Below are 26,378 nucleotides of genomic sequence, written 5' to 3'. Positions count from 1 at the left end.
TTCTCTGTGAACCTCAACTTTTGCTCGATGAGATACTCACAGTTGTTCGCTCGCCTCCAGAGAAGATCCCGTGTAGATCTGTTCTTCGCTCGCCTCCAGAGAAGATCATGTGTAGATCTGTTCTTCGCTCGCAGCCAGAGAAGATCCCGTGTAGATCTGTTCTTCGCTCGCATCCAGAGAAGATCCCGTGTAGATCTGTTCTTCGCTCGCCTCCAGAGAAGATCCCGTGTAGATCTGTTCTTCGCTCGCCTCCAGAGAAGATCCCGTGTAGATGTGTTCTTCGCTCGCCTCCAGAGAAGATCCTGTGTAGATCTGTTCTTCGCTCGCCTCCAGAGAAGATCCTGTGTAGATCTGTTCTTCGCTCACCTCCAGAGAAGATCCTGTGTAGATCTGTTCTTCGCTCAACTCCAGAGAAGATCCCGTGTAGATCTGTTCTTCGCTCGCCTCCAGAGAAAATCCTGTGTAGATCTGTTCTTCGCTCGCCCCCAGAGAAGATCCTGTGTAGATCTGTTGATGAACCGGATGATGGTTGTCCTCGGTCTCTTGTCTTGATCCTTGAATCTTCCCAAATGATGGACGATGTCTACATTTTCCTGAAGTTCGGCTTTGGATTGGGGAATGACAGATGTCAACAACTCTGGAATGTCAGCTCCACAGATGACCGCAACTCTGGAATGTCAACAACTCTGGAATGTCAGCTCCACAGATGTCAACAACTCTGGAATGTCAACAACTCTGGAATGTCAGCTCCACAGATGTCAACAACTCTGGAATGTCAGCTCCACAGATGTCAACAACTCTGGAATGTCAACAACTCTGGAATGTCAACAACTCTGGAATGACAGCTCCACAGATGACAACAACTCTGGAATGACAGCTCCACAGATGTCAACAACTCTGGAATGTCAACAACTCTGGAATGTCAACAACTCTGGAATGTCAGCTCCACAGATGACAACAACTCTGGAATGTCAGCTCCACAGATGTCAACAACTCTGGAATGTCAGCTCCACAGATGTCAACAACTGTTTGATGTCCTCAACCGCCTGCTCCGGTATCCCATAAAGCCTCAGGTTCCATCTGCGCTGGTATTTCTCTGCCTCGTTCATCATGTTGCTCCAGTTCAACCACTTCCCTTTCATTTTCCTGACAGGTAACTTCTACATTCTTCATTTCACTTTTGATGTTTGTTTTTTTACTTCTTCAGAGACAAAGTCAACAGATTGCTTCATTGGGCTCAATTTTCACCTTATTCTTCCTATCCATGTCCTCCATGCCATCTGACCTCTAATCTATTTTTTCAAAGTCAAAAGAAGAATCACAACATTGTTTTGCACATTCAAGAAGTGACATACCCTCTTGCCTTCTCGTCCTTTTCTCGTGGGACTCGACTGGAGTGTCGGGGTCGTGAGGTAACGGCATGAGCCGAGAATTGGATGGGCGCAGGTTGTCAGCATTATCCGTGCAATGTCCGGTCCACCACCAGCAGTATTATATTCATATTCTGAAGAGGAGCACCAAATACCCTCTCAGCTGATGATTTCTCAATTTATTTTATTTTTGATCCGGCCATGGGAGTTTCCATGTAGACAAGCTAGCTCTTTCGCTAGCTAGCTTAGCTAAACTTTTAGCTAGCCAACATTAACTTGGCTAGCTAGCTATAAAGCTTGGCTAGTTGATGTTGTTGCTAACTCAAGTTGACTTTTCAGTTTATAGAGGTGAATAATGAGCGCCAAGTAATCAATTACTTTGGTAAACAAACCACCATGTTCATACCACGTTTTAAGGCCCTCGAACTCTCCAAATGCTTATATATGTTTTGGAGCAAATCTAAAATTTCCTTCAGCTACCAAAAATCTCATCTGCACTGGCCGCCATCTTGCATTCCCCCAGTTCTGGTAGTCAGCATGAGGTCAGTGGATTTCAAAACTCCTATAAAACAATAACAAAAAAATCTTAGTGCTCAGATTCCGTTGAACACACAAGCTCACTCACTCACTCACTCACTCACTCACTCACTCACTCACTCACTCACTCACTCACTCACTCACACACACACACAGAAACACAGACAAACACACACACACACACACTTAACGCTTCTCTTGTTTTCTAGGCGATGGATCTGTACTACCATAGTGAACCAGACCCAGAGTACTACTGCTGTCCCAACGACTCTAGTAAGTCTGACTTACACCCTCTCCTCTCCCCTCCTCTCACCTTCTCCTCTCCTCTCACCCTCTCCTCTCCCCTCCTCTCACCCTCTCCTCTCCCCTCCTCTCCCCTCCTCTCCTCTCCTCTCACCCTCTCCTCTCACCCTCTGCTCTCCCCTCCTCTCACCCTCTCCTCTCCCCTCCTCTCACCCTCTCCTCTCCCCTCCTCTCACCCTCTCCCCTCCTCTCACCCTCTCCTCTCCCCTCCTCTCACCCTCTCCTCTCCTCTCACCCTCTCCTCTCCCCTCCTCTATGGGATATGGGATATGACTCCTTACATCAGGCCAGTCAGGGAGACCATCTACTGGGATGTGGGATATGACTCCTTACATCAGGCCAGCCAGGGAGACCCTCTACTGGGATATGACTCCTTACATCAGGCCAGCCAGGGAGACCCTCTGCTGGGATATGACTCCTTACATCAGGCCAGCCAGGGAGGCCCTCTACTGGGATATGGGATACGACTCCTTACATCAGGCCAGCCAGGGAGGCCCTCTACTGGGATATGACTCCTTACATCAGGCCAGCCAGGGAGACCCTCTACTGGGATATGGGATATGACTCCTTACATCAGGCCAGGCAGGGAGACCCTCTACTGGGATATGAAATATGACTCCTTACATCAGGCCAGTCAGGGAGACCATCTACTGGGATGTGGGATATGACTCCTTACATCAGGCCAGCCAGGGAGACCCTCTACTGGGATATGACTCCTTACATCAGGCCAGCCAGGGAGGCCCTCTACTGGGATATGACTCCTTACATCAGGCCAGCCAGGGAGACCCTCTACTGGGATAGGACTCCTTACATCAGACCAGGCAGGGAAACCCTCTACTGGGATATGACTCCTTACATCAGGCCAGCCAGGGAGGCCATCTACTGGGATGTGGGATATGACTCCTTACATCAGGCCAGCCAGGGAGACCCTCTACTGGGATAGGACTCCTTACATCAGGCCAGCCAGGGAGACTCTCTACTGGGATATGACTCCTTTACATCAGGCCAGCCAGGGAGGCCCTCTACTGGGATGTGACTCCTTACGTCAATATATTTTTGGCATGTTTTCTATCTGGTTTTGGTTGTTTAAGTTGACATTGAAAGTGTTCTTCCATCCCAAAAATTACTACTTAGTAATGTCGTGGAAATGGCCCCCAGGGACACCTGAAGTCAATCTTAAAAGAATCATTCTGTATTATCCGCAAGCTGGGAAAGGTTCCAACCAACTCAATGCACCGTAGTAGTACAGGTCTGTCAGGAGCTCTGCCGGGGCAGTCCCGTTAGTGCTCTGATTCACTGCTTACACAGACAAGTTATATTTGCATGATTTACATTATTCATTATTCATAATTCATTCCTCATTAAATGTTTGGTTCTTAATAACAACATGTGACCGACCAATAACTCACGAGGCTTCTTCTCTCCAAGCTGAGACCTTGAAATGAAGACACCCCTTTCTGATGTCTAAATAATGTTCAATATACTGACAGTGAGGATTCCTCCCAGGCACCATCAATCAGTCCCTTGCATGAACCCAGTCTAATTGGTTATTAGAAAAGGGAAACATGTTTACATTGCCGAAGCAGGTGAAATGGATAAACATTTAAACATTTAAGTGAACAGTAAATATTACACTTGTTGTATTACACACAGGGTAGCACACAGGGTAGCCTAGTGGTTAGAGTGGAGGGGCGGCAGGGTAGCCTAGTGGTTAGAGTGTAGAGGCGGCAGGGTAGCCTAGTGGTTAGAGTGGAGGGGCGGCAGGGTAGCCTAGTGGTTAGAGTGTAGGGGCGGCAGGGTAGCCTAGTGGTTAGAGTGTAGGGGCGGCAGGGTAGCCTAGTGGTTAGAGTGGAGGGGCGGCAGGGTAGCCTAGTGGTTAGAGTGGAGGGGCGGCAGGGTAGCCTAGTGGTTAGAGTGTAGGGGCGGCAGGGTAGCCTAGTGGTTAGAGTGTAGGGTGTAGGGGCGGCAGGGTAGCCTAGTGGTTAGAGTGTAGGGTGTAGGGGTGGCAGGGTAGCCTAGTGGTTAGAGTGTAGGGTGTAGGGGCGGCAGGGTAGCCTAGTGGTTAGAGTGTAGGGGCGGCAGGGTAGCCTAGTGGTTAGAGTGGAGGGGCGGCAGGGTAGCCTAGTGGTTAGAGTGTAGGGTGTAGGGGTGGCAGGGTAGCCTAGTGGTTAGAGTGGAGGGGCGGCAGGGTATTCTAGTGGTTAGAGTGTAGAGGCGGCAGGGTAGCCTAGTGGTTAGAGTGGAGGGGCGGCAGGGTAGCCTAGTGGTTAGAGTGTAGGGGCGGCAGGGTAGCCTAGTGGTTAGAGTGTAGGGGCGGCAGGGTAGCCTAGTGGTTAGAGTGGAGGGGCGGCAGGGTAGCCTAGTGGTTAGAGTGGAGGGGCGGCAGGGTAGCCTAGTGGTTAGAGTGTAGGGGCGGCAGGGTAGCCTAGTGGTTAGAGTGTAGGGTGTAGGGGCGGCAGGGTAGCCTAGTGGTTAGAGTGTAGGGTGTAGGGGTGGCAGGGTAGCCTAGTGGTTAGAGTGTAGGGGCGGCAGGGTAGCCTAGTGGTTAGAGTGGAGGGGCGGCAGGGTAGCCTAGTGGTTAGAGTGTAGGGTGTAGGGGTGGCAGGGTAGCCTAGTGGTTAGAGTGGAGGGGCGGCAGGGTAGCCTAGTGGTTAGAGTGTAGAGGCGGCAGGGTAGCCTAGTGGTTAGAGTGGAGGGGCGGCAGGGTAGCCTAGTGGTTAGAGTGTAGGGGCGGCAGGGTAGCCTAGTGGTTAGAGTGTAGGGGCGGCAGGGTAGCCTAGTGGTTAGAGTGGAGGGGCGGCAGGGTAGCCTAGTGGTTAGAGTGGAGGGGCGGCAGGGTAGCCTAGTGGTTAGAGTGTAGGGGCGGCAGGGTAGCCTAGTGGTTAGAGTGTAGGGTGTAGGGGCGGCAGGGTAGCCTAGTGGTTAGAGTGTAGGGTGTAGGGGTGGCAGGGTAGCCTAGTGGTTAGAGTGTAGGGTGTAGGGGTGGCAGGGTAGCCTAGTGGTTAGAGTGTAGGGGCGGCAGGGTAGCCTAGTGGTTAGAGTGGAGGGGCGGCAGGGTAGCCTAGTGGTTAGAGTGTAGGGTGTAGGGGTGGCAGGGTAGCCTAGTGGTTAGAGTGGAGGGGCGGCAGGGTAGCCTAGTGGTTAGAGTGGAGGGGCGGCAGGGTAGCCTAGTGGTTAGAGTGTAGGGGCGGCAGGGTAGCCTAGTGGTTAGAGTGTAGGGGCGGCAGGGTAGCCTAGTGGTTAGAGTGGAGGGGCGGCAGGGTAGCCTAGTGGTTAGAGTGTAGGGTATAGAGGCGGCAGGGTAGCCTAGTGGTTAGAGTGGAGGGGCAGCAGGGTAGCCTAGTGGTTAGAGTGTAGGGGCGGCAGGGTAGCCTAGTGGTTAGAGTGTAGGGGCGGCAGGGTAGCCTAGTGGTTAGAGTGGAGGGGCGGCAGGGTAGCCTCGTGGTTAGAGTGTAGAGGCGGCAGGGTAGCCTAGTGGTTAGAGTGTAGGGGCGGCAGGGTAGCCTAGTGGTTAGAGTGGAGGGGCGGCAGGGTAGCCTAGTGGTTAGAGTGTAGAGGTGGCAGGGTAGCCTAGTGGTTAGAGTGTAGAGGCGGCAGGGTAGCCTAGTGGTTAGAGTAGAGGGGCGGCAGGGTAGCCTAGTGGTTAGAGTGGAGGGGCGGCAGGGTAGCCTAGTGGTTAGAGTGGAGGGGCGGCAGGGTAGCCTAGTGGTTAGAGTGTAGAGGTGGCAGGGTAGCCTAGTGGTTAGAGTTTTGGACTAGTAACCAGAAGGTTGTAAGCTCAAATCCCCGAGCTGACAAGGTACAAATCTGTCATTCTGCCCCTGAACAGGCAGTTAACCCACTGTTCCTAGGCCGTCATTGAAAATCAGAATTTGTTCTTAACTGACTTGCCTAGTCAAATAAAGGTAAAAAAATATATATTTAAAAAAAAAACACTCTTAAGTTTGAAAAGAATATCATAAAATATCATATTATGTCTCTCTCAATCTATCTGTCTCAGACTGTTTATCTCTGTGAGGCTAGTTGTTGTTTGTTTCCCTTGAGTCTTTGAGTACAATTCAATATGAACTTGATAGGGATCTAATTTTAGACTGTTTTTCATGAATGGTCATTATAGCCCTGTAGGTGGGCACTACCCAGTAGAGAAGATTTACATGTAAAATTGAAGCATGGGGGGGAGAAAGAGGAAGAAGGGAGGAAGAGGAAGACGGGGGGGGGGGGGGGGGGGGGGGGGGTGAAATGTATGAATTAACCTCAATCCACCATGCAGGGTAATTCATTGAACATTTGACTTCATCTCAAATGGTACCTTATTCATAAATAAGAGAATTTGGTGCCATTGGGCTCTGGTCTATAGTAGTGCACTATGTAGGGAATAGGGTTCTGTAGAGGTCTGGTCTATAGTAGTGCACTATATAGGGAATAGGGTGCCATAGGACTCTGGTCAAAAGTAGTGCACTATATAGGCAATAGGGTGGCATTTGGGACGACTATTTTGGATGGGGGGTCTGGCACACCACTCTCTCCTCGATTATGTCCCAAATGGCACCATATTCACTAGTGCACTACTTCTGTCACTGCATAGGGAATAAACAGGATGCCATTTAGGACCGTCTCCGACATCAGATAAAAGTCAGTGAAGGGGCGGGACCTTAGTGTAGATATTCGGTGTTTGAACTAATCTTTCCCTGTAAGATCTTGGAATGCACTCAGCGACGACGAGACACACGGAGCTCATAACCACGAATAGTCTTGTTTTTTAAAAACATTTTGTGGACGTTATTTTTGCCATCTAATCTGTCTTTATGAAAGACAAAACGACTGCCCTGACATGTAAGTATCCTAGGCATTCTTTAAGACACTGCTATGCGAATACACAGGGATGTATTTCATTATGGCTAATTCTTTATTAGCCTGCTTGCTCGTGGGCATCTCATACTTTGAGAAGATAAAACATTAGGATGAAGAAGGCCCCCGGTTCACCCCATAAGCTCCCGGGACCCGGTTATAACATCATTTGTTATCTACTGGTATGTTAAAATAACGTTGGACTGATAAGAAGTATTATGTTCTCTCCGCGCTCTGCAGAGGTTCCTTCTTTTCTCACCTCAACGTGAATCAGTCAAGTCGCTCAGCTCTGCTCGTGGGGAAAAATGCCACAAGCAACACGTTAATAACAGGACCGCTACTCAACTAAAAGGTTGGTGTCGAAAAGGAAAACGGATTTGATTGACTGTTTTAAGCTATTGATAATGAATATCGATGGATCCTTATAGGCTTATTAACTTTGTATATGGCCCGTTTTCTGATAAAGTCTAGGTTTAACAACAATGCGAGGCTACATCTCCGGAATTGACTTCGGAAATTGTCTGGATTCTGTGTTGTTTTATTGACATTTTATTAAACGTGAAAATGTATTGATCGGGGAATGATTCGAACACTTGACATATAATCGATTTGGAGAATTGTGCTTGTTGCGCGTGAACAGCTGTTAGGCTGGTGTAACAGGACTTTTACTGCAGCTGAGCAATTTAGTACTTTTACTGTTTTATTTATATTTATTTATTTATAGTTTTGTTGTTGTTTTTTTCACTCAAAATTACTGAACCAGTATCTTTATTCTGAAATGTATGAACTTTGTCTATCTGTCCTGGACTAAGATTTAATGAATGACGCGAAAGTAAATTATTTCTCTAGAATAAACCGAGAGCCAGGTGAGGGTTTAACCAGCCCGAAACCGACACAGACTTCCCCGTGTTCCAAATATTCAGTATGTTTAACAGTGTTGAGACATTCTGAATCTGCAGAGCACACTCTCTCTGATCAAAATAAATAACTTATCATAGTACCTTAATTAAATCATCAATAGCGGTGTGTTTGGAGACTTGACTGGAGTTTTGGGGGGGGGGGGGGGGGGGGGGGGGGGTGTTCCGTTCGTTGTGCGGAAAATATATAACAATCAATGCCCTATTTCTTTGACGCCTTTGCCCTTTCCCACTGGTTTCGGGAGCTGAATGTAGGAGAAGACTAGGAGAGCTACTACCCTCCAGTTTGTACTTTTGCATTTCCAGAGGCCTTTCTTGGCGTCTGGCCTCTCACCCTCACCCCCCCCCCCCCCCCCCCCCCACAGACCCCTGTCTGTGTGTTGCCCCTGTCTGGATGTTGGACCCCTGTCTGTCTGTGTTAGACCCCTGTCTGTCTGTGTTGGACCCCTGTCTGTGTGTTGCCCCTGTCTGTGTTGGACCCCTGTCTGTGTTGGACCCCTGTCTGTGTGTTGGACCCCTGTCTGTGTGTTGGACCCCTGTCTGTGTGTTGAACCCCTGTCTGTGTGTTGCCCCTGTCTGTGTTGGACCCTGTCTGTCTGTGTGTTGCCCCTGTCTGTGCTGGACCCCTGTCTGTGTTGGACCCCTGTCTGTCTGTGTGGGACCCCTGTCTGTCTGTGTGTTGGACCCCTGTCTGTGTTGGATCCCTGTCTGTGTTGGACCCCTGTCTGTGTTGGACCCCTGTCTGTCTGTGTGTTGGACCCCTGTCTGTGTGTTGCCCCTGTCTGTCTGTGTTGGACCCCTGTCTGTGTTGGACCCCTGCTTGTGTAGGACCCCTGTCTGTCTGTGTTGTACCCCTGTCTGTCTGTGTTGGACCCCTGTCTGTGTTGGACCCCTGTCTGTCTGTGTGGAGATCAGAGTTGAATTATTACTTTTTATATTATATATATATATATATATACACCAGGTGAGGCTACTGTAGGCTATTGACTTTAATTCATTGTTTACTATATGTATATATTATTAGTAATTTCCACCATCATTTGCAAATAAATTCATTAAAAATCCTACAATGTGATTTTCTGGATTTTTTTCCCCTCATTTTGTCTGTCATAGTTGAAGTGTACCTATGATAAAAATTACTGGCCTCTCTCATCTTTTTAAGGGGGAGAACTTGCACGATTGGTGGCTGACTAAATACTTTTTTGCCCCACTGTATAAATATATACCAGGTGAGGCTACTGTAGGGTACGTTATTTAGATGTGGTTTTCCGTTTCCAGAAAGAACAAATAAAGTTTGTTGGCATCACGTCTGGACGGTTTTAGAGAAGATCTCTCTGGGTTTTTTAAATTTTTATCTTAACACTAAATACACTTTGGCGATAACCCACATTGTTTGTTCTCTGTCTACAATGGCCGTTGACATTTCTGATCTGTTGCACAGCTGATTTCGGAGCACTGGAAAAGCTCGTAATGGTACATACAGTTCTTTCAGCTGGCGAAGACGGGACCGTGGGAGTTTTCACCCTTCTTTTTACGCAGCGCTTTCGCGGGGAAGGCTACTGTAGATATCCACCACGCATTCTGAGCGCAAACACGTCCGGATTGTCTGAAACCGCAGGCTTGTCAAATAAACGTCACGGTCTGCCGCTCAGAATGCGCGTTGACGCTGGAACACGCCCATGCGGTCTGGGGTCGAATACCATGACACACTCCGGAATAGAGAGACTGCAGTCAGCCTTCTTCCCTCGCGCCCTCCTCCCTTTCCCGCTCTCCTATAGAAGAAGTCCAACACAGAGCTCTACAGTACAGCTCTGAACCAGGCCGTGCAGATTATAGCCTGTAGCCATGATAAATAATAAGGAACACAGACACACAGCTCTGTTGATGACCTTTGAACATGAGGACTAAGGAGCTTTACTCACTGGTAGGATTCTATCTACGCTTGAACAAGAGACCGTATTCATTCAACCCTCTCAGAGAGAGAGACTTTTACAATAACTTTTACTCAGGGAGAGAGAGAAAGAAAGAGACAGAGAGAGATGGAGTGAAAGAGAGAGAGAGAGAGAGAGGGAGACAGAGGAAGAGAGAGAGAGAGGGAGACAGAGACAGAGGAAGAGAGAGAGAGAGGGAGACAGAGACAGAGGAAGAGAGAGGGAGACAGAGGAAGAGAGAGAGGGGGAGACAGGAAGAGAGAGAGAGAGACAGAGGAAGAGAGAAAGAGAGAGGGAGACAGAGGAAGAGAGAGAGAGAGAGGGAGAGAGAGAGAGAGAGAGAGTGAAAGAGAGAGAGAGAGGGAGACAGAGGAAGAGAGAGAGAGAGGGAGACAGAGGAAGAGAGAGAGAGGGAGAAAGAGAGAGACAGAGGAAGAGAGAGAGAGAGACAGAGGAAGAGAGAGAGAGAGAGGGAGAGAGAGAGAGAGAGACAGAGGAAGAGAGAGAGAGAGAGAGAGAGGGAGAGAGACAGAGAGAGAGGGAGAGAGAGAGAGAGAGAGAGAGAGAGAGTGAAAGAGAGAGAGAAGGAATATATTTCACTGTGGGTTTTCCATCTTTTTCATGTTTTTCCCCCTTCTACCTTGTGTTCTTTCTCTCACAGCGTTTATGAAACAGAGAAGATTGGGGCTGAATGACTCCATTCAGAGGCTGGCCACTAGTAACTCCGACACCTGCAAACAGTGAGGGACTTGATTCATAACGTTTAGTTTCTTTTTGTACTTTTGTTAGTTATTTTTAATGTTTTTATTAGGTTTTACGTCACTAGGCCTACCCCTTTATGGTGGGCTGTTTGTCAGTGTGTCATTACTGCATGTTAAAGACTGAACAACAACTATGTGTTCTGACTAACCATATTGATATTGCTTATAAAGCATACACTTATTGTACCCAAAGGTGGATTATGGTTGATATATTGGACAAGGCTCTATCTCAACTGTCTCTCTCCCTCTCTGTCTCTGTCTTTCTATCTCTGTCTCTGTCTCTCTCTCTCTGTCTCTGTATCTCTCTCTCTCCAGTCCTGAGGTTCAGTCCATTGTCAACTTGGCTCCCCAACAACAGGAGGCTGAACTCATGAACTCGAATCCCTCTCCCCCTGTAAGTAGAAATGTCCCCTCTCCTCCTGTAAGTAGAAATGTCCCCTCTCCTCCTGTAAGTAGAAATGTCCCCTCTCCTCCTGTAAGTAGAAATGTCCCCTCACCTCATGTAAGTAGAAATGTCCCCTCTCCTCCTGTAAGTAGAAATGTCCCCTCTCCTCCTGTAAGTAGAAATGTCCCCTCTCCTCCTGTAAGTAGAAATGTCCCCTCTCCTCCTGTAAGTATAAATGTCCCCTCTCCACCTGTAAGTAGAAATGTCCCCTCTCCACCTGTAAGTAGAAATGTCCCCTCTCCTCCTGTAAGTAGAAATGTCCCCTCTCCTCCTGTGTCCCCACTCCTCCTGTAAGTAGAAATGTCCCCTCCTCCTGTGTCCCCTCACCTCATGTAAGTAGAAATGTCCCCTCTCCCCCTGTAAGTAGAAATGTCCCCTCTCCTCTTGTAAGTAGAAATGTCCCCTCTCCTCCTGTAAGTAGAAATGTCCCCTCTCCTCCTGTAAGTAGAAATGTCTCCTCTCCTCCTGTAAGTAGAAATGTCCCCTCTCCTCCTGTAAGTAGAAATATCCCCTCTCCTCCTGTAAGTAGAAATGTCCCCTCTCCCCCTATAAGTAGAAATGTCCCCTCTCCCCCTATAAGTAGAAATGTTCCCTCTCCTCCTGTAAGTAGAAATGTCCCCTCTCCCCCTGTAAGTAGAAATGTCCCCTCTCCTCTTGTAAGTAGAAATGTCCCCTCTCCCCCTGTAAGTAGAATGTCCCCTATCCTCCTGTAAGTAGAAATGTCTCCTCTCCTCCTGTAAGTAGAAATGCCCCCTTTCCTCCTGTAAGTAGAAATGTCCCCTCTCCTCCTGTGTCCCCTCTCCTCCTGTAAGTAGAAATGTCCCCTCTCCCCCATAAAGACCAGGGTGTCTTTTTTTAGACAGGGAGTCAATGCTGAGACCAGGGTGTCTTTATTTAGACAGGGAGTCAATGCTGAGACCAGTATGTTTATTTAGACAGGGAGTCAATGCTGAGACCAGTATGTTTATTTAGACAGAGAGTCAATGCTGAGACCAAGGTGTCTTTATTTAGACAGAGAGTCAATGCTGAGTCCAGTATGTTTATTTAGACAGAGAGTCAATGCTGAGACCAAGGTGTCTTTATTTAGACTGGGAGTCAATGCTGAGACCAAGGTGTCTTTATTTAGACAGGGAGTCAATGCTGAGACCAAGGGATCTTTATTTAGACAGGGAGTCAATGCTGAGACCAAGGGGTCTTTATTTAGACAGGGAGCCAATGCTGAGACCAGTATGTTTATTTAGACAGGGAGTCAATGCTGAGACCAGTATGTTTATTTAGACAGGGAGTCAATGCTGAGACCAGGGTGTCTTTATTCAGACAGGGAGTCAATGCTGAGACCAAGGTGTCTTTATTTAGACAGGGAGTCCATGCTGAGACCAAGGTTTCTTTATTTAGACAGAGAGTCAATGCTGAGACCAAGGTGTCTTTATTTAGACAGGGAGTCAATGCTGAGACTGAGGTGTCTTTATTCAGACAGGGAGTCAATGCTGAGACCAAGGTGTCTTTATTTAGACAGGGAGTCAATGCTGAGACCAAGGTGTCTTTATTTAGACAGGGAGTCAATGCTGAGACCAAGGTGTCTTTATTTAGACGGGGAGTCAATGCTGAGACCAGTATGTTTATTTAGACAGAGAGTCAATGCTGAGACCAAGGTGCCTTTATTCAGACAGAGAGTCAATGCTGAGTCCAGTATGTTTATTTAGACAGGGAGTCAATGCTGAGACCAATATGTTTATTTAGACAGGGAGTCAATGCTGAGACCAAGGTGTCTTTATTTAGACAGGGAGTCAATGCTGAGACCGAGGTGTCTTTATTTAGACAGGGAGTCAATGCTGAGACCAAGGTGTCTTTATTTAGACAGGGAGTCAATGCTGAGACCAAGGTGTCTTTATTTAGACAGGGAGTCAATGCTGAGACCAAGGTGTCTTTTTTTAGACAGGGAGTCAATGCTGAGACCAAGGTGTCTTTATTTAGACAGGGAGTCAATGCTGAGACCAGGGTGTCTTTATTTAGACAGGGAGTCAATGCTGAAACCAGTATGTTTATTTAGACAGGGAGTCAATGCTGAGACCACAGTGTCTTTATTTAGACAGGGAGTCAATGCTGAGACCAAGGTGTCTTTATTTAGACAGGGAGTCCATGCTGAGACCAAGGTGTCTTTATTTAGACAGGGAGTCAATGCTGAGACCAAGGCGTCTTTATTCAGACAGGGAGTCAATGCTGAGACCAAGGTGTCTTTATTTAGACAGAGAGTCAATGCTGAGACCAAGGTGTCTTTATTTAGACAGGGAGTCAATGCTGAAACCAGTATGTTTATTTAGACAGGGAGTCAATGCTGAGACCAAGGTGTCTTTATTTAGACAGGGAGTCAATGCTGAGACCAAGGTGTCTTTATTTAGACGGGGAGTCAATGCTGAGACCAGTATGTTTATTTAGACAGAGAGTCAATGCTGAGACCAAGGTGTCTTTATTCAGACAGAGAGTCAATGCAGAGTCCAGTATGTTTATTTAGACAGGGAGTCAATGCTGAGACCAATATGTTTATTTAGACAGGGAGTCAATGCTGAGTCCAGTCTGTTTATTTAGACAGGGAGTCAATGCTGAGACCAAGGTGTCTTTATTTAGACAGGGAGTCAATGCTGAGACCAATATGTTTATTTAGACAGGGAGTCAATACTGAGACCAAGGTGTCTTTATTTAGACAGACAGTCAATGCTGAGTCCAGTCTGTTTATTTAGACAGAGAGTCAATGCTGAGACCAAAGTGTCTTTATTTAGACAGAGAGTCAATGCTGAGACCAAGGTGTCTTTATTTAGACAGGGAGTCAATGCTGAGACCAAGGTGTCTTTATTTAGACAGGGAGTCAATGCTGAGACCAAGGTGTCTTTATTTAGACAGGGAGTCAATGCTGAGGTTTCTTTTCCAGGTGAGCCCTGTATAGCACCATAATGCACATAAAAATGCAATAAACACATTAAACTACATGTAGCATTGAGCCAGTAACCTAAAGGATGTTAGTTCAAATCCCAGAGCCAACAATGTGAATCATCTGCCGATGTACTCTTGAGCAAGGCGCTTAGCCCTAATTGCTCCTGGGTCACCGCCAATAATGGCTGCCCCCTGGCCGTGACCCCACTCTCAAAGGGCGTCTCAAGGGGAGTTGGGATATGCAAAACGTTTTTTTTTTATCTTCCACACATACAGGTTAACCACTTGTACGTGCTGTGAAAGGGGACAAATATAAGCAGTGGCGATGCGTCCAGCAGATGGCGGTGTTTTTCATGTAATTTTGTCAGTGATTCATTCACATTAGTGTATTATATTAGTTAGCAAACAGTGTAAACTAAGTCAACACCCTGAGAGCCAGGTAACTTCTGACCTCTTGGGTGCTGTGGTAAACTAAGTCAACCCACTGAGAGCCAGGTTACTTCTGTCCCCTTGGGTGCTGTGGTAAACTAAGTCAACCCACTGAGAGCCAGGTTACTTCTGTCCCCTTGGGTGCTGTGGTAAACTAAGTCAACCCACTGAGAGCCAGGTTACTTCTGTCCCCTTGGGTGCTGTGGTAAACTAAGTCAACCCACTGAGAGCCAGGTTACTTCTGTCCCCTTGGGTGCTGTGGTAAACTAAGTTAACCCACTGAGAGTCAGGTTACTTCTGTCCTCTTGGGTGCTGTGGTAAACTAAGTCAACCCACTGAGAGCCAGGTTACTTCTGTCCTCTTGGGTGCTGTGGTAAACTAAGTCAACCCACTGAGAGCCAGGTTACTTCTGTCCTCTTGGGTGCTGTGGTAATCTAAGTCAACCCACTGAGAGCCAGGTTACTTCTGTCCTCTTGGGTGCTGTGGTAAACTAAGTCAACCCACTGAGAGCCAGGTTACTTCTGTCCTCTTGGGTGCTGTGGTAAACTAAGTCAACCCACTGAGAGCCAGGTTACTTCTGTCCCCTTGGGTGCTGTGGTAAACTAAGTTAACCCACTGAGAGTCAGGTTACTTCTGTCCTCTTGGGTGCTGTGGTAAACTAAGTCAACCCACTGAGAGCCAGGTTACTTCTGTCCCCTTGGGTGCTGTGGTAAACTAAGTCAACCCACTGAGAGCCAGGTTACTTCTGTCCCCTTGGGTGCTGTGGTAAACTAAGTCAACCCACTGAGAGCCAGGTTACTTCTGTCCCCTTGGGTGCTGTGGTAAACTAAGTCAACCCACTGAGAGCCAGGTTACTTCTGTCCCCTTGGGTGCTGTGGTAAACTAAGTCAACCCACTGAGAGCCAGGTTACTTCTGTCCTCTTGGGTGCTGTGGTAAACTAAGTCAACCCACTGAGAGCCAGGTTACTTCTGTCCCCTTGGGTGCTGTGGTAAACTAAGTCAACCCACTGAGAGCCAGGTTACTTCTGTCCCCTTGGGTGCTGGGGTAAACTAAGTCAACCCACTGAGAGCCAGGTTACTTCTGTCCTCTTGGGTGCTGTGGTAAACTAAGCAGTGGCTAACGTCTGATTTGAGGTGACTTTACAATGTAAAAGTTTGATATCAGACTGTAATACCCTTGAAACTGTAACTATGTCTTCTCGTTGCCTTATTCATAACCGGAAAGTCATGGTAACAGGCAGACTCTCTCAGAACGGTGTTTTGGCTGCGTCCCAATACTCTAAGAATGCAGCTATATTGTAGTAGTATAGTAGTGCAGAATATATTGTAGTAGTATAGTAGTAGACCCATTCAGAATATATTGTAGTAGTATAGTAGTAGACCCATTCAGAATATATTGTAGTAGTACAGTAGTGTAGAATATATTGTAGTAGTGCAGTAGTGCAGAATATATTGTAGTAGTACAGTAGTGTAGAATATATTGTAGTAGTGTAGTAGTGCAGAATATATTGTAGTAGTACAGTAGTGCAGAATATATTGTAGTAGTACAGAATATATTGTAGTAGTGCAGAATATATTGTAGTAGTACAGTAGTGCAGAATATATTGTAGTAGTGCAGAATATATTGTAGTAGTACAGTAGTGCAGAATATATTGTAGTAGTACAGAATATATTGTAGTAGTGCAGAATATATTGTAGTAGTACAGTAGTGCAGAATATATTGTAGTAGTGCAGAATATATTGTAGTAGTACAGTAGTGCAGAATATATTGTAGTAGTACAGAATATATTGTAGTAGTGCAGAATATATTGTAGTAGTATAGTAGTGCAGAATATATTGTAGTAGTATAGTAGTGCAGAATATATTGTAGTAGTACAGTAGTGCAGAATATATTGTAGTAGTATAGTAGTGCAGAATATATTGTAGTAGTACAGTAGTGCAGAATATATTGTAGTAGTATAGTAGTGCAGAATATATTGTAGTAGTACATAATATATTGTAGTAGTGCAGAGTATATTGTAGTAGTACAGTAGTGCAGAATATATTGTAGTAGTATAGTAGTGCAGAATATATTGTAGTAGTACAGTACTGCAGAATATATTGTAGTAGTACAGTAGTGCAGAATATATTGTAGTAGTACAGAATATATTGTAGTAGTGCAGAATATATTGTAGTAGTATAGTAGTGCAGAATATATTGTAGTAGTATAGTAGTAGACCCATGCAGAATATATTGTAGTAGTACAGTAGTAGACCCATGCAGAATATATTGTAGTACTATAGTAGTGCAGAATATATTGTAGTAGTATAGTAGTGCAGAATATATTGTAGTAGTATAGTAGTGCAGAATATATTGCAGTAGTATAGTAGTAGACCCATGCAGAATATATTGTAGTAGTATAGTAGTGCAAAATATATTGTAGTAGTATAGTAGTGCAGAATATATTGTAGTAGTACAGTAGTGCAGAATATATTGTAGTAGTGCAGTAGTGCAGAATATATTGTAGTAGTGCAGAATATATTGTAGTAGTATAGTAGTGCAGAATATATTGTAGTAGTACAGAATATATTGTAGTAGTGCAGAATATATTGTAGTAGTATAGTAGTGCAGAATATATTGTAGTAGTATAGTAGTGCAGAATATATTGTAGTAGTACAGAATATATTGTAGTAGTGCAGAATATATTGTAGTAGTACAGTAGTGCAGAATATATTGTAGTAGTACAGTAGTGCAGAATATATTGTAGTAGTACAGTAGTGTAGAATATATTGTAGTAGTGCAGTAGTGCAGAATATATTGTAGTAGTACAGTAGTGTAGAATATATTGTAGTAGTGTAGTAGTGCAGAATATATTGTAGTAGTACAGTAGTGCAGAATATATTGTAGTAGTACAGAATATATTGTAGTAGTGCAGAATATATTGTAGTAGTACAGTAGTGCAGAATATATTGTAGTAGTGCAGAATATATTGTAGTAGTACAGTAGTGCAGAATATATTGTAGTAGTACAGAATATATTGTAGTAGTGCAGAATATATTGTAGTAGTACAGTAGTGCAGAATATATTGTAGTAGTGCAGAATATATTGTAGTAGTACAGTAGTGCAGAATATATTGTAGTAGTACAGAATATATTGTAGTAGTGCAGAATATATTGTAGTAGTACAGTAGTGCAGAATATATTGTAGTAGTATAGTAGTGCAGAATATATTGTAGTAGTACATAATATATTGTAGTAGTGCAGAGTATATTGTAGTAGTACAGTAGTGCAGAATATATTGTAGTAGTATAGTAGTGCAGAATATATTGTAGTAGTACAGTAGTGCAGAATATATTGTAGTAGTACAGTAGTGCAGAATATATTGTAGTAGTACAGAATATATTGTAGTAGTGCAGAATATATTGTAGTAGTATAGTAGTGCAGAATATATTGTAGTAGTATAGTAGTAGACCCATGCAGAATATATTGTAGTAGTACAGTAGTAGACCCATGCAGAATATATTGTAGTAGTATAGTAGTGCAGAATATATTGTAGTAGTATAGTAGTGCAGAATATATTGTAGTAGTATAGTAGTGCAGAATATATTGTAGTAGTATAGTAGTAGACCCATGCAGAATATATTGTAGTAGTATAGTAGTGCAAAATATATTGTAGTAGTATAGTAGTGCAGAATATATTGTAGTAGTACAGTAGTGCAGAATATATTGTAGTAGTGCAGTAGTGCAGAATATATTGTAGTAGTGCAGAATATATTGTAGTAGTATAGTAGTGCAGAATATATTGTAGTAGTACAGAATATATTGTAGTAGTGCAGAATATATTGTAGTAGTATAGTAGTGCAGAATATATTGTAGTAGTATAGTAGTGCAGAATATATTGTAGTAGTACAGTAGTGCAGAATATATTGTAGTAGTACAGAATATATTGTAGTAGTGCAGAATATATTGTAGTAGTACAGTAGTGCAGAATATATTGTAGTAGTGCAGAATATATTGTAGTAGTACAGTAGTGCAGAATATATTGTAGTAGTACAGAATATATTGTAGTAGTGCAGAATATATTGTAGTAGTACAGTAGTGCAGAATATATTGTAGTAGTGCAGAATATATTGTAGTAGTACAGTAGTGCAGAATATATTGTAGTAGTACAGAATATATTGTAGTAGTGCAGAATATATTGTAGTAGTACAGTAGTGCAGAATATATTGTAGTAGTATAGTAGTGCAGAATATATTGTAGTAGTACATAATATATTGTAGTAGTGCAGAGTATATTGTAGTAGTACAGTAGTGCAGAATATATTGTAGTAGTATAGTAGTGCAGAATATATTGTAGTAGTACAGTAGTGCAGAATATATTGTAGTAGTACAGTAGTGCAGAATATATTGTAGTAGTACAGAATATATTGTAGTAGTGCAGAATATATTGTAGTAGTATAGTAGTGAAGAATATATTGTAGTAGTATAGTAGTAGACCCATGCAGAATATATTGTAGTAGTACAGTAGTAGACCCATGCAGAATATATTGTAGTAGTATAGTAGTGCAGAATATATTGTAGTAGTATAGTAGTGCAGAATATATTGTAGTAGTATAGTAGTGCAGAATATATTGTAGTAGTATAGTAGTAGACCCATGCAGAATATATTGTAGTAGTATAGTAGTGCAAAATATATTGTAGTAGTATAGTAGTGCAGAATATATTGTAGTAGTACAGTAGTGCAGAATATATTGTAGTAGTGCAGTAGTGCAGAATATATTGTAGTAGTGCAGAATATATTGTAGTAGTATAGTAGTGCAGAATATATTGTAGTAGTACAGAATATATTGTAGTAGTGCAGAATATATTGTAGTAGTATAGTAGTGCAGAATATATTGTAGTAGTATAGTAGTGCAGAATATATTGTAGTAGTACAGAATATATTGTAGTAGTGCAGAATATATTGTAGTAGTACAGTAGTGCAGAATATATTGTAGTAGTACAGAATATATTGTAGTAGTGCAGAATATATTGTAGTAGTACAGTAGTGCAGAATATATTGTAGTAGTACAGAATATATTGTAGTAGTGCAGAATATATTGTAGTAGTACAGTAGTGCAGAATATATTGTAGTAGTGCAGAATATATTGTAGTAGTATAGTAGTGCAGAGTATATTGTAGTAGTGCAGAATATATTGTAGTAGTGCAGAATATATTGTAGTAGTATAGTAGTGCAGAGTATATTGAAGTAGTGCAGAATATATTGTAGTAGTGCAGAGTATATTGTAGTAGTACAGTAGTGCAGAGTATATTGTAGTAGTATAGTAGTGCAGAATATATTGTAGTAGTGCAGAATATATTGTAGTAGTATAGTAGTGCAGAGTATATTGTAGTAGTATAGTAGTGCAGAATATATTGTAGTAGTGCAGAATATATTGTAGTAGTATAGTAGTGCAGAATATATTGTAGTAGTACAGCAGTGCAGAATATATTGTAGTAGTACAGTAGTGCAGAATATATTGTAGTAGTACAGTAGTGCAGAATATATTGTAGTAGTACAGTAGTGCAGAATATATTGTAGTAGTACAGAATATATTGTAGTAGTGCAGAATATATTGTAGTAGTGCAGAATATATTGTAGTAGTGCAGAATATATTGTAGTAGTACAGTAGTGCAGAATATATTGTAGTAGTACAGTAGTGCAGAATATATTGTAGTATTACAGAATATATTGTAGTAGTATAGTAGTGCAGAATATATTGTAGTAGTATAGTAGTAGACCCATTCAGAATATATTGTAGTAGTATAGTAGTGCAGAATATATTGTAGTAGTACAGTAGTGCAGAATATATTGTAGTAGTATAGTAGTAGACCCATTCAGAATATATTGTAGTAGTATAGTAGTGCAGAATATATTGTAGTAGTACAGTAGTGCAGAATATATTGTAGTAGTATAGTAGTGCATAATATATTGTAGTAGTATAGTAGTGCAGAATATATTGTAGTAGTATAGTAGTAGACCCATGCAGAATATATTGTAGTAGTATAGTAGTGCAAAATATATTGTAGTAGTATAGTAGTGCAGAATATATTGTAGTAGTACAGAATATATTGTAGTAGTGCAGAATATATTGTAGTAGTATAGTAGAATATATTGTAGTAGTATAGTAGTGCAGAATATATTGTAGTAGTGCAGTAGTGCAGAATATATTGTAGTAGTGCAGTAGTGCAGAATATATTGTAGTAGTATAGTAGTGTAGAATATATTGTAGTAGTACAGTAGTGCAGAATATATTGTAGTAGTGCAGTAGTGCAGAATATATTGTAGTAGTGCAGAATATATTGTAGTAGTATAGTAGTGCAGAATATATTGTAGTAGTACAGAATATATTGTAGTAGTGCAGAATATATTGTAGTAGTACAGTAGTAGTATAGTAGTGCAGAATATATTGTAGTAGTATAGTAGTGCAGAATATATTGTAGTAGTATAGTAGTGCAGAATATATTGTAGTATTATAGTAGTGCAGAATATATTGTAGTAGTATAGTAGTAGACCCATGCAGAATATATTGTAGTAGTATAGTAGTGCAAAATATATTGTAGTAGTATAGTAGTGCAGAATATATTGTAGTAGTACAGTAGTGCAGAATATATTGTAGTAGTGCAGTAGTGCAGAATATATTGTAGTAGTGCAGAATATATTGTAGTAGTATAGTAGTGCAGAATATATTGTAGTAGTACAGAATATATTGTAGTAGTGCAGAATATATTGTAGTAGTATAGTAGTGCAGAATATATTGTAGTAGTATAGTAGTGCAGAATATATTGTAGTAGTACAGTAGTGCAGAATATATTGTAGTAGTACAGAATATATTGTAGTAGTGCAGAATATATTGTAGTAGTACAGTAGTGCAGAATATATTGTAGTAGTGCAGAATATATTGTAGTAGTACAGTAGTGCAGAATATATTGTAGTAGTACAGAATATATTGTAGTAGTGCAGAATATATTGTAGTAGTACAGTAGTGCAGAATATATTGTAGTAGTGCAGAATATATTGTAGTAGTACAGTAGTGCAGAATATATTGTAGTAGTACAGAATATATTGTAGTAGTGCAGGATATATTGTAGTAGTACAGTAGTGCAGAATATATTGTAGTAGTATAGTAGTGCAGAATATATTGTAGTAGTACATAATATATTGTAGTAGTGCAGAGTATATTGTAGTAGTACAGTAGTGCAGAATATATTGTAGTAGTATAGTAGTGCAGAATATATTGTAGTAGTACAGTAGTGCAGAATATATTGTAGTAGTACAGTAGTGCAGAATATATTGTAGTAGTACAGAATATATTGTAGTAGTGCAGAATATATTGTAGTAGTATAGTAGTGAAGAATATATTGTAGTAGTATAGTAGTAGACCCATGCAGAATATATTGTAGTAGTACAGTAGTAGACCCATGCAGAATATATTGTAGTAGTATAGTAGTGCAGAATATATTGTAGTAGTATAGTAGTGCAGAATATATTGTAGTAGTATAGTAGTGCAGAATATATTGTAGTAGTATAGTAGTAGACCCATGCAGAATATATTGTAGTAGTATAGTAGTGCAAAATATATTGTAGTAGTGCAGTAGTGCAGAATATATTGTAGTAGTGCAGAATATATTGTAGTAGTATAGTAGTGCAGAATATATTGTAGTAGTACAGAATATATTGTAGTAGTGCAGAATATATTGTAGTAGTATAGTAGTGCAGAATATATTGTAGTAGTATAGTAGTGCAGAATATATTGTAGTAGTACAGAATATATTGTAGTAGTGCAGAATATATTGTAGTAGTACAGTAGTGCAGAATATATTGTAGTAGTACAGAATATATTGTAGTAGTGCAGAATATATTGTAGTAGTACAGTAGTGCAGAATATATTGTAGTAGTGCAGAATATATTGTAGTAGTACAGTAGTGCAGAATATATTGTAGTAGTACAGAATATATTGTAGTAGTGCAGAATATATTGTAGTAGTACAGTAGTGCAGAATATATTGTAGTAGTGCAGAATATATTGTAGTAGTATAGTAGTGCAGAGTATATTGTAGTAGTGCAGAATATATTGTAGTAGTATAGTAGTGCAGAGTATATTGAAGTAGTGCAGAATATATTGTAGTAGTGCAGAGTATATTGTAGTAGTACAGTAGTGCAGAGTATATTGTAGTAGTATAGTAGTGCAGAATATATTGTAGTAGTGCAGAATATATTGTAGTAGTATAGTAGTGCAGAGTATATTGTAGTAGTATAGTAGTGCAGAATATATTGTAGTAGTGCAGAATATATTGTAGTAGTATAGTAGTGCAGAATATATTGTAGTAGTACAGCAGTGCAGAATATATTGTAGTAGTACAGTAGTGCAGAATATATTGTAGTAGTACAGTAGTGCAGAATATATTGTAGTAGTACAGTAGTGCAGAATATATTGTAGTAGTACAGAATATATTGTAGTAGTGCAGAATATATTGTAGTAGTGCAGAATATATTGTAGTAGTGCAGAATATATTGTAGTAGTACAGTAGTGCAGAATATATTGTAGTAGTACAGTAGTGCAGAATATATTGTAGTATTACAGAATATATTGTAGTAGTATAGTAGTGCAGAATATATTGTAGCAGTATAGTAGTGCAGAATATATTGTAGTAGTATAGTAGTAGACCCATTCAGAATATATTGTAGTAGTATAGTAGTGCAGAATATATTGTAGTAGTACAGTAGTGCAGAATATATTGTAGTAGTATAGTAGTAGACCCATTCAGAATATATTGTAGTAGTATAGTAGTGCAGAATATATTGTAGTAGTACAGTAGTGCAGAATATATTGTAGTAGTATAGTAGTGCATAATATATTGTAGTAGTATAGTAGTGCATAATATATTGTAGTAGTATAGTAGTGCAGAATATATTGTAGTAGTATAGTAGTAGACCCATGCAGAATATATTGTAGTAGTATAGTAGTGCAAAATATATTGTAGTAGTATAGTAGTGCAGAATATATTGTAGTAGTACAGAATATATTGTAGTAGTGCAGAATATATTGTAGTAGTATAGTAGAATATATTGTAGTAGTATAGTAGTGCAGAATATATTGTAGTAGTGCAGTAGTGCAGAATATATTGTAGTAGTGCAGTAGTGCAGAATATATTGTAGTAGTATAGTAGTGTAGAATATATTGTAGTAGTACAGTAGTGCAGAATATATTGTAGTAGTGCAGTAGTGCAGAATATATTGTAGTAGTGCAGAATATATTGTAGTAGTATAGTAGTGCAGAATATATTGTAGTAGTACAGAATATATTGTAGTAGTGCAGAATATATTGTAGTAGTACAGTAGTAGTATAGTAGTGCAGAATATATTGTAGTAGTATAGTAGTGCAGAATATATTGTAGTAGTATAGTAGTGCAGAATATATTGTAGTATTATAGTAGTGCAGAATATATTGTAGTAGTATAGTAGTAGACCCATGCAGAATATATTGTAGTAGTATAGTAGTGCAAAATATATTGTAGTAGTATAGTAGTGCAGAATATATTGTAGTAGTACAGTAGTGCAGAATATATTGTAGTAGTGCAGTAGTGCAGAATATATTGTAGTAGTGCAGAATATATTGTAGTAGTATAGTAGTGCAGAATATATTGTAGTAGTACAGAATATATTGTAGTAGTGCAGAATATATTGTAGTAGTATAGTAGTGCAGAATATATTGTAGTAGTATAGTAGTGCAGAATATATTGTAGTAGTACAGTAGTGCAGAATATATTGTAGTAGTACAGAATATATTGTAGTAGTGCAGAATATATTGTAGTAGTACAGTAGTGCAGAATATATTGTAGTAGTGCAGAATATATTGTAGTAGTACAGTAGTGCAGAATATATTGTAGTAGTACAGAATATATTGTAGTAGTGCAGAATATATTGTAGTAGTACAGTAGTGCAGAATATATTGTAGTAGTGCAGAATATATTGTAGTAGTACAGTAGTGCAGAATATATTGTAGTAGTACAGAATATATTGTAGTAGTGCAGAATATATTGTAGTAGTACAGTAGTGCAGAATATATTGTAGTAGTATAGTAGTGCAGAATATATTGTAGTAGTACATAATATATTGTAGTAGTGCAGAGTATATTGTAGTAGTACAGTAGTGCAGAATATATTGTAGTAGTATAGTAGTGCAGAATATATTGTAGTAGTACAGTAGTGCAGAATATATTGTAGTAGTACAGTAGTGCAGAATATATTGTAGTAGTACAGAATATATTGTAGTAGTGCAGAATATATTGTAGTAGTATAGTAGTGAAGAATATATTGTAGTAGTATAGTAGTAGACCCATGCAGAATATATTGTAGTAGTACAGTAGTAGACCCATGCAGAATATATTGTAGTAGTATAGTAGTGCAGAATATATTGTAGTAGTATAGTAGTGCAGAATATATTGTAGTAGTATAGTAGTGCAGAATATATTGTAGTAGTATAGTAGTAGACCCATGCAGAATATATTGTAGTAGTATAGTAGTGCAAAATATATTGTAGTAGTGCAGTAGTGCAGAATATATTGTAGTAGTGCAGAATATATTGTAGTAGTATAGTAGTGCAGAATATATTGTAGTAGTACAGAATATATTGTAGTAGTGCAGAATATATTGTAGTAGTATAGTAGTGCAGAATATATTGTAGTAGTATAGTAGTGCAGAATATATTGTAGTAGTACAGAATATATTGTAGTAGTGCAGAATATATTGTAGTAGTACAGTAGTGCAGAATATATTGTAGTAGTACAGAATATATTGTAGTAGTGCAGAATATATTGTAGTAGTACAGTAGTGCAGAATATATTGTAGTAGTGCAGAATATATTGTAGTAGTACAGTAGTGCAGAATATATTGTAGTAGTACAGAATATATTGTAGTAGTGCAGAATATATTGTAGTAGTACAGTAGTGCAGAATATATTGTAGTAGTGCAGAATATATTGTAGTAGTATAGTAGTGCAGAGTATATTGTAGTAGTGCAGAATATATTGTAGTAGTATAGTAGTGCAGAGTATATTGAAGTAGTGCAGAATATATTGTAGTAGTGCAGAGTATATTGTAGTAGTACAGTAGTGCAGAGTATATTGTAGTAGTATAGTAGTGCAGAATATATTGTAGTAGTGCAGAATATATTGTAGTAGTATAGTAGTGCAGAGTATATTGTAGTAGTATAGTAGTGCAGAATATATTGTAGTAGTGCAGAATATATTGTAGTAGTATAGTAGTGCAGAATATATTGTAGTAGTACAGCAGTGCAGAATATATTGTAGTAGTACAGTAGTGCAGAATATATTGTAGTAGTACAGTAGTGCAGAATATATTGTAGTAGTACAGTAGTGCAGAATATATTGTAGTAGTACAGAATATATTGTAGTAGTGCAGAATATATTGTAGTAGTGCAGAATATATTGTAGTAGTGCAGAATATATTGTAGTAGTACAGTAGTGCAGAATATATTGTAGTAGTACAGTAGTGCAGAATATATTGTAGTATTACAGAATATATTGTAGTAGTATAGTAGTGCAGAATATATTGTAGCAGTATAGTAGTGCAGAATATATTGTAGTAGTATAGTAGTAGACCCATTCAGAATATATTGTAGTAGTATAGTAGTGCAGAATATATTGTAGTAGTACAGTAGTGCAGAATATATTGTAGTAGTATAGTAGTAGACCCATTCAGAATATATTGTAGTAGTATAGTAGTGCAGAATATATTGTAGTAGTACAGTAGTGCAGAATATATTGTAGTAGTATAGTAGTGCATAATATATTGTAGTAGTATAGTAGTGCATAATATATTGTAGTAGTATAGTAGTGCAGAATATATTGTAGTAGTATAGTAGTAGACCCA

The 26,378-nt window shown here is 40.6% G+C and overlaps 1 protein-coding gene across 4 annotated transcripts in view; it reads left to right on the top strand.

The window, feature by feature from the left end:
• sgk1 (serum/glucocorticoid regulated kinase 1) overlaps window positions 1–26,378 on the top strand; it is a 115,282-nt gene that overhangs the window by 71,741 nt on the left and 17,163 nt on the right. Inside the window, exons 4-6 of one of the 4 annotated variants that reach the window (XM_036976412.1) lie at window positions 2,117–2,180; window positions 10,568–10,646; window positions 10,983–11,061. In XM_036976412.1, the coding sequence (XP_036832307.1) occupies window positions 2,117–2,180; window positions 10,568–10,646; window positions 10,983–11,061 (222 nt within the window). Of the gene's footprint in view, window positions 1–2,116; window positions 2,181–6,893; window positions 7,044–7,279; window positions 7,411–9,701; window positions 9,900–10,567; window positions 10,647–10,982; window positions 11,062–26,378 lie in introns of those variants that run through there. The other 3 variants (XM_036976413.1, XM_036976415.1, XM_036976414.1) reach the window with 3 other exon arrangements.

Source organism: Oncorhynchus mykiss, chromosome 4 (genome assembly GCF_013265735.2).
Source record: "Oncorhynchus mykiss isolate Arlee chromosome 4, USDA_OmykA_1.1, whole genome shotgun sequence".
NCBI lineage: Eukaryota > Metazoa > Chordata > Actinopteri > Salmoniformes > Salmonidae > Oncorhynchus > Oncorhynchus mykiss.
Note: the sequence above shows the minus strand (reverse complement) of the source record. Positions and strands in the feature narration are given on the sequence as shown.